Raw genomic sequence first — 9377 nt, forward strand, 5'->3', positions numbered from 1 at the left:
CAGGTTCTTTACGTAGTATGGGATGCATGCACCAGAAGATAGTGCTATTATGTGCAGCTTTTACTGTTTCTGGTTAGTAACAGCAGTACAGGTACTCTGAGTCTAGTTGCTCTGATAACATGTTAAATGTTCTGACAGGGTGAAAGACGGGTAACATACACCAAATGTCCTACTGAGGCATACCTCGAAATGTGACTGCACAGATCTTAATCCAAATGTCCTACTGAGGCATACCTCGAAATGTGGCTGCACAGATCTTAATCCAAATGTCCTACTGAGGCATACCTCGAAATGTGACTGCACAGATCTTAATCCAAATGTCCTACTGAGGCATACCTCAAAATGTGGCTGCACAGATCTTAATCCAAATGTCCTACTGAGGCATACCTCAAAATATGACTGCACAGATCTTAATCCAAATATCCTACTGAGGCATACCTCAAAATGTGACTGCACAGATCTTAATCCAAATGTCCTACTGAGGCATACCTCGAAATGTGGCTGCACAGATCTTAAACCAGGTCATGAAAGGTAAAGCTGATAATGGCCAAGAAGGATTTGATAATAACATCAGCAAGTAGCAAGCAAACAAGTCAGGCTCCAGAAGGGAGCACAGTGCTACATAAGATGAAACACTGCTGATAAAATTGTAAAAGATAGATATTCCACAGCCCCTGGAGCACCACATGTCAACACGCCATGTGATGTAGACAAAAGAGTAAAATGCTTTTATGTTGTGGATCAAAGTTTTACAATACCTTGTTAGTCATCAAAGTAAGTAATGTGAGCGACAAGAGGTCTTACGCAGTATTAAACCTAGAAGTCACTTCAAGGTCCATCTGGGAGAGAAACAATCCTAGCCCTTGTGATGCACTGTGAATGGCAAAGTGAAGAATTACTGTAGTTATGGCTGCAAGGTTGAAGTCAAAAGCCACAAGCCTATGTGAGTTTGTGAAAGAGACCATATGTATTGCTTTTACAAAGATAAGTTCTGTTTTTTTTTCACTTCCTTTTATTTATTTGCATATTTTAAAATAAGACATGTTGGGACACAATGTCTAATTTACAAGTTTGCAATTTTTTAACCAAATTGATGTTTGATACTAATTAAGCGTAGTAAACCACATATAACAGATGTGTCACACTTATATGAAATACTGAAGTCATTTGTTTAGACCGTATGCGAAGCATAAGTAGGGTATTTATATTGCAAAGAATATCGTAACAGAAATAGCTTTCAACAATGTTCTTAATTAAACGAAACCTCTGCCTAGGACCTAAAGTAATGCCACAAGGACAATTAAGAGATTTGAAACAAGTCATGTAAGTTTCCTTTAGCAGCAGACCCAAATCAAACCTATTGGGTCATTGCATAGAAATCAATCACGAAAAACCTCAACCTCCTTTGATTTGAGAAATTTCCGTGCATGTTTGCCTTTGGGAGAAGTGGTTGCAGTGTAAATTTAAGGCCGGAGTGACCTTCCATTCATGCGATACAGGTCATCAAAGCTTGGCCTGATTTGGACACCCACCATAGGTTTACATGGTCATAACTTCCTCCATAATTGACATAGAAAGCTGTTGTTGGGGTCGTTTTACAGCTCTCAAATAGGACTATCGTAGAACTTCAATTAAACGCCTCTGGCATTTATTTACAATATTTGCCAGCTGACCCAGCACATATTGGAGACCGACGATTATTTGAGACAGCGTTAATATTAGATCACTAGCTTCACATGCTTCACTGAGAAGCCGCTAACACAGACCTTGTAGCAGCATCTTAACTCAATTTAAACATTCCAGCAACTTGTGCATCTGTGGGAACTAAGTAACAATTTGTTTTATAACAAAATTACATTGTATTGTACACCCTCAAGTACAAAGCGAAAATATTATTACAGTCTTTTTATATGCACTGGTTAACAAGGATATGGTAGCTTATGCAAAACGTTGGAAAATGAACAAGCAGAAGTATGAATTTGTATTTAAAAACGGAATTAGATCTACCTTTGTTAATAATAATAATAATAATAATAATAATAATAATAATAATAATAATAATAATAATAATAATAATAAAACTTGTAAAATGTTTTTTAAAATGAACAATAAAAGTAATAAGTATCATTACCAAAAATAATTTATTGTTTAATCTCAAACGTGTACATTTTTAATACAACAAGCATGTTAAAATACACCAAGGGATTTGTAACTGGCCTACTTTCAGAACGCTTAAAATAACCAAAATTTGCAATAATGTAATAACTGCATTAAAACATATACACATTACATGTAGGCCTACCTTAAATTACATTATTATTATTATTATTATTATTATTATTATTATTATTATTATTTATAAATCCTGAGAGTCACTCTCATCACTGTCACTTCATTACGCTCAAGCTCCTCCTCATCTTCCTCAGCTTCAATGGCAGTGTCAGGGACCCGAAGTTTCATAGAGACCCAGCATTTATGTACAATATTTGCCAGCAGACCCGTCATGTACTGGAGACCGGTGATTATTTGAGACCCGGCAATTATTTTAAGTTTTACAGTATATATTCACTATATCAAAATTGATGTGAAATACAAGACAAAAAAAAGTTGTGTGAATCTGTGACCTTTGACCTCACCCAGGTCAAATCACGTAAACTTGGATTTGCTAACTACCTTGGTATTTCCGAATAGATAATTATCTCCTCTTTAAAAATATGCAGTTCTCCTTTAACGTTACAATGTTTGTTACCGGATAACTTCACTCAGACTACTTCCTCGCTAAATATCTTGGTATCCATACCAAGGTCTCCTCTTTAAAAATAGGCAAACATTTTAATGAGTCATCTGTCCTATAAGTGCTGTGGTACCCCAGATAAGAGGCACTTACTGTCAATGCGAGATGACTATGACAGTCTTGGCAGTCACCACCGAGGAATATCGTTTTTTGGGTAAACTAGAGAACAAATGCTCCACCCAGTCATTCACCATTGTTAGTAAATGGATCATAAATTAGGATACCATTGAAGTTGTGAGACAGATTAAAGAGACAATTATCAGGGATACCAAGATATTTACTGAGCAATTTAGTAGACTGTGAGGTTATCGGGCAACAAACTCCTCATCCCCAGTTGTACTGCTTTCCTAGAAAAAGGAGAACATTTCTATTTGTCTTCTACTTGTGAGATGTCTTGCTCATTATAATATTTAGCATATTGAATTATTCAAGTCACTTTAAAAAATAGGCAACAAAATACTATACAATGTGTAGGGTTCCTTTTTTCATGACAAAGGACTTTATTTCATAACAAAAGCAGGTTGATTTATGGAGTAACAAACCTCAAATAAAGACTGATAACCTCACTAAAACATTTACAAGCACAATAGTAATGCTACCAACCTACAGCTCAGAGAAGGGATTCCACTGAAATGACCTTCAGGATTTAGGAGGATTTAGTTGTAACTCAAGGATTATTAACAAGAGCCTAATTACAGACAGCGTAAGGAGCTGTTTACACCATGGCTGAAATAGTAAGTCAGGATATACTTATTGAAAATGTTTTTAAAAGGTAATTTAATGTACAATTATTGGTGCAAAGATGTAAACAGTGTTGCTTACAACGTCTTTAGTTTGAAAAATGGTCTTCTGCAAGAGCAGCTATTTCTTTTCCTTTAGTCTGTCTTTGACTTTCTGGGGTTCATACTGTATCAATCTTAGGATTTCTTTGTTCTCTGTGATTCCCTGGATAAATTCTCCTTCTGTTAGTTTATCTGAAACAAGGAAAAAAAAAAAAAAAAAATAAGAGTTTTTTTTTTTTTTTTTTTTAATGTTTTTTTGTATATGTGTTTTAAAATATTTCAATTTTAATAGCTGTTCACGTGTATGATAAAGGGCTCTGTTCATCCATTTGCCTGCGTGTTTTGTCTGTGCTAAATTTATTTTCAAATCAATACCATTTAATAGATTCTGGATTTTTTTTTAACGTATTACAAACAGAAATGTGTTCTATCATTTCATTATAAAGTGACGGTAGATGTCCCTGTTCAACTACATAATATAATGTGCATAATTTGTGTCATCTTTTCATCACCTTTTTAAATGTCTATGTACGTTATACTGGTATAAGGTCAGTACTTCAAATATGGACTTGTTAACCATTAAAGTATTGTGTTTGATTTTTTAAAATACGCTGTCTGTTTGGACTCAATTCTTTATATACCACTATTCATTTTTAATTCTCTTAACTCCTCCAACCCACAATCACCCAGCTCTACAATCTGACATACCATTGTCCTTCTTGCCAAAGTAATCCCAGATTTTATCAGTTCTCTTTTCTGGTGTATTCTCATCTTCTGGAAGATCTTCTTGGTCATCTTCGTTTATCATTTTAAATATGGCCTGGAAAAAGACAAACCACGAATGATATTATAAATAATGCTTCATAATCAAATAGATAATTCAATTCTTAGTACATGTGAATGTAATCTAATGGAAATTATAAGAAGCCATAAATTGGTTTGTTTAATTCCTTCCTCAAAACATATTAGTAGAAATACAGTCAAGATTTACTTCCATTACATACTTTATAACTGTTTGTCAACACTAAAGGGTTTTAGAATATTTAGCAGACTAATCATTGTTGCAAACAAGATCTGTTCATGGTTTTAGAAAGATAAGTAAGCATTAAATTAATTAATACTACAAAAGTTATTAGGAAACAAAATACAGGGACACATTTAGCAGATAAAATATAGAACATTGCGACTTCACATATGTACACTCACACTCAGAAACACATTGAATAAACTTCCTTTGCCACTTATCTTTGTAAATCAAGCCCACTAATTGCTTTATACTTCCTTGTTATTGCAATACAAAAAGAAAACATGTGCATTACCTTGACGATTTCCAGAACTTCGGTCTTGCAGATGGTCCCATTGCCATCAACGTCATAGAGAGAAAATGCCCACTCGAATTTCTGAACAGTTTTCCCAGAGGAGGTTAGATGCAAGGCAATGATGTATTCTTTAAAGTCCAAAGTGCCATCATTGTTGGTGTCAAAGCTTCTGAAGACGTGTTGTGCATAAGCTTTGGGGTCTGCATCTGGGAAGAAACTTGCATAAATGCTCTGAAACTGCTCAACGGTGATTTGCCCACGTGGGCATTCCTTCTGAAAAGACAGGTACCAAGCACTGAGCTCTTCTTCACTGTACTTGGTGTTCAGTTTGAGGTCTTCAAGGAGCTCCTTGGAGAGGGCACTGCTTTTCCTGTTTCCCATTTCAAGACACTAATGCAAGACAACCAAAGCTGCAATGCGCTTGTGTCATTTACTTCTCCGACTCTACAAACTGCTGAATAGTACACATTGACTACCGAATTTAAATCCAGATAGGCTTCTCTCGGATTAGGAGGATAAAGATGTCATTCGAAGGCTGGCGTTTCTTTTTTCTGTTTTTTTTTTTGTTCTTTTGGTTGCTGTCAATCAAAAAAAAATTAATTAAACAACTGAACAAATCAATTGTTGCTTATATGAAGTTCTTTATGAAGCTAAAAGGTTTCAGGAACTATAGCATCAGAGGTCTACCAATTAATTTGTTATTAACTATTATTTCTGGTCTGTGGTGCTTGCTCTTCTTTTGAATACCTCGTTAAGACTGGAGACAGGGGGTGTAAACCAATGGAAATAAGGGAAAGAGATGTTCTAAACATTTTAGGGAAAACATATTTGATAGATCATTTATATACTACGCATTATGAATTAAGTCCTCAACCTGTAATCTGTCCGCTGTTAGTGATGTCATGGTATTGTCAAAGTTATTACAAAAATTGCTGAACATGAACATTTTTCATGTGAAGTTGAATACAATCAACAAAGATAATGACGCAATGCCAGTAAGTGCGTGATGAATTATGACATAGCTGTCGTGCAAACGATTATGCTTTTTCTCTTAACTAAGGGAAGACATTCATGATCCACATAGTGTCATGATTAAGCTTATTAGCTTGCCCTTCTCTGTGCATTTAATTAAATCTACTAATTTAAAAAACATACTTAATAGGATTAACGAACCATCTGTGCTAGTGGAACACCATATCTTTAATCTAGATAATTAATGAAAGGGAAAATTGGCTTAAAGAGTACATAAGGACTTTTTTTATTTTATTGTGTTATATGTTCCCATATAATGTTACAACTGTGTATGTAAGGTGTGTGCATTGTTTTTCTTTTTTTACATTTTAACCACTTTTTTAACTTTTAAATTGCATTCCCTGCCTCAAGATGGCTTCCCATGTACTCACATGGACCATTCGGAACTACATTTCCCATCATCCTCCTGCTCACTGGTAATTCCATCTGTTATAGGTAATATAAGTAGAAACCTTTGTCAGTGCAAAAAAAAGCTAGTATTCTAGCCTACATTACATATATCTGTGGCAGAAAACTGAAGAGCAGCACCTTTACACAGCCTTACCAAAAACAAATACGAACACAACGGCATTACAAGCTAATGAAAAAGATTTTGAACTTAATAAAAGAGGACAATAGGTGAAGCCAGGAGTCACTGGCATGAGAGATGGAACGGGCTGTATTAGGCTTGACAAGTCTATTGACCAGGAAATAAGATCCTTAATGATTTGTCAATTGCTAAAGAAAGAAAATTGGTTGTCTTTCCATAAGCTACACTGAACAAAAATATAAACGCAACATGCAACAATTTCAAAGATTTTACTGAGTTACAGTTCATATAAGGAAATCAGTCAACTGAAATAAGTTAACTAGACCCTAATCTATGGATTTCACATGACTGGGAATACAGATATGCATCTCTTGGTCACAGATACCTAAAAAAAAGATAAAAAAAAAAAGGTAGGGGCTTGGATCAGAAAACCAGTCAGTATCTGGTGTGACTACCATTTGCCACATGCAGCGCGACACATCTCCATTGCATAGAGTTGATCAGGCTGTTGATTGTGGCCTGTGGAATGTTGTCCCACACCTCTTCAATGGCTGTGCGAAGTTGCTGGATATTGGCGGGAACTGGAACATGCTGTAGTACACGTTGATCCAGAGCATCCCAAACATGCTCAATGGGTGACATGTCTGGTGAGTATGCAGGCCATAGAAGAACTGGGACATTTTCAGGTTCCAGGAATTGTGTACAGATCCTTGCGACATGGGGCTGTGCATTATCATGCTGAAACATGAGGTGATGGAGGCGGATGAATGGCACGACAAAGGGCCTCAGGATCTCGTAACAGTATCTCTGTGCATTGAAATTGCCATCGATGTTGACATCAGCAAACCGCTCGCCCACACAACACCATACACGCTGTCTGCCCAGTACAGTTGAAACCAGGATTCATCCTTGAAGAACACACTTCTCCAGCATGCCAGTGGCCATTGAAGGTGAGCATTTGCCCACTGAAGTCGGTTACGATGCCGAACTGCAGTCAGGTCAAGACCCTGGTGAGGATGATAAGCATGCAGATGAGCTTCCATGAGAAGGTTTCTGACAGTTTCTGCAGAAATTCTTTGGTTGTGCAAACCCACAGTTTCATCTGCTGTCCGGGTGGCTGGTCTCAGACGATCCCGCAGGTGAAGAAGCCGGATGTGGAGGTCCTGGGCTGGTGTGGTTACACGTGGTCTATTATTGTGAGGCCGGTTGGACGTACTGCCAAATTCTCTAAAACGACATTGGAGGCGGCTTATGGTAGAGAAATGAATATTCAATTCTCTAGCAACAGCTCTGCTGGACGTTCCTGCAGTCAGCATGCCAATTGCACGCTCCCTCAAAACTTGAGACATCTGTGGCATTGCGTTGTGTGACAAAACTGCACATTTTAGAGTGGCCTTTTATTGTCCCCAGCACAAGGTGCACCTGTGTAATGATCATGCTGTTTAATCAGCTTCTTGATACGCCACACCTGTCAGGTGGATGGATTATCTTGGCAAAGGAGAAATGCTCACTAACAGGGATGTAAACAAATTTGTGCACAAAATGTGAGAGGAATAAGCTTTTTGTGCATATGGAAAATTTCTGGGACATTTTATTTCAGCTCATGAAACATGGGACCAACACTATACATGTTGCGTTTATATTTTTGTTCAGTGTATATACCAAAAATCTCTTTTAGCCGTGGGCATATATATGTATTTCTGATAAAGCCGAGGGCATGATAACTGTAGATTGTACAAAATTTAGTTATTACTGATTGTACTACATCAGTATTATAGTATTCCAGTATTGCAGACACAACTTAGGCACTATTTTTAGGACAACTTTTCAAGGCAAAACTTCAAGTAGACTTTGTATGTTTCATCAGTGCAAATACTCTGATGTTTTTTATAATTTATTATATATATATTATATATATATATATATATGATCTATATATAATATATATATAATTATATATCTAGGGCAAACCACAGTTACGTTCTAAATGCAATTTTTGTCACACACTACTTAACAAAATAAATCTGATATAAAAGATTTTAGGAACTCAATGTAAGTATTTTATTCAGGATGTTATTGAAAATGATCAACACAGTTAAAGCACACTGACCTAAAGACGCTGATGCTTATTTTATTTTATTGACTGTCAAAAATGGATCATTGAGTTTCTGGTGTGTAACCTTAACATATAATACAAAAAAAAAAAAAACAGTCATTAGTGCAAAGCTATGGTTTGGTTGTAACCTGCTATTTAAATGTGTTTTGCTTGCTTTATACTGTAAATTTGGTTGTAAAACAGTCATCTTCATTTCTGTCAGATTCATTACAGCAGTTTATTTCTGATAAAGCCGAGGGCATGATAACTGTAGATTGTACAAAATTTAGTTATTACTGATTGTACTACATCAGTATTATAGTATTCCAGTATTGCAGACACAACTTAGGCACTATTTTTAGGACAACTTTTCAAGGCAAAACTTCAAGTAGACTTTGTATGTTTCATCAGTGCAAATACTCTGATGTTTTTTATAATTATATATATATATATATATATATATATATATATATATATATATATATATATATATATATATTATATTTTCCACAGTTACGTTCTAAATGCAATTTTTGTCACACACTACTTAACAAAATAAATCTGATATAAAAGATTTTAGGAACTCAATGTAAGTATTTTATTCAGGATGTTATTGAAAATGATCAACACAGTTAAAGCACACTGACCTAAAGACGCTGATGCTTATTTTATTTTATTGACTGTCAAAAATGGATCATTGAGTTTCTGGTGTGTAACCTTAACATATAATACAAAAAAAAAAAAAACAGTCATTAGTGCAAAGCTATGGTTTGGTTGTAACCTGCTATTTAAATGTGTTTTGCTTGCTTTATACTGTAAATTTGGT

At 35.5% G+C, this 9377-nt stretch overlaps 1 protein-coding gene across 1 annotated transcript; it reads right to left on the bottom strand.

The window, feature by feature from the left end:
• Window positions 1–3270: 3270 nt before the first annotated feature.
• Window positions 3271–5309, bottom strand: LOC121296572 (S-modulin-like). Its single transcript, XM_041222278.1, has 3 exons — window positions 4896–5309; window positions 4285–4396; window positions 3271–3768 (listed from the first exon to the last, which is right to left on the bottom strand). The coding sequence occupies exons 1-3, from the start codon at window positions 5274–5276 to the stop codon at window positions 3656–3658; spliced, it is 606 nt and encodes a 201-aa protein (XP_041078212.1). The 5' UTR covers window positions 5277–5309; the 3' UTR covers window positions 3271–3655.
• Window positions 5310–9377: the final 4068 nt, after the last annotated feature.

This window comes from Polyodon spathula, chromosome 21, assembly GCF_017654505.1.
Source record: "Polyodon spathula isolate WHYD16114869_AA chromosome 21, ASM1765450v1, whole genome shotgun sequence".
NCBI classification, from domain to species: Eukaryota; Metazoa; Chordata; class Actinopteri; order Acipenseriformes; family Polyodontidae; genus Polyodon; species Polyodon spathula.

Excerpts from the sequence above, each read along its gene's own strand:
- LOC121296572 (XM_041222278.1), bottom strand. The coding sequence starts at position 5,276 with ATGGGAAACAGGAAAAGCAGTGCCCTCTCCAAGGAGCTCCTTGAAGAC. Across the intron at positions 4,397-4,895 it reads AAGTTCTGGAAATCGTCAAG|GCCATATTTAAAATGATAAA; the intron begins GTAATGCACATG and ends GTCTTTTTCCAG. Across the intron at positions 3,769-4,284 it reads CTTTGGCAAGAAGGACAATG|ATAAACTAACAGAAGGAGAA; the intron begins GTATGTCAGATT and ends TCCTTGTTTCAG.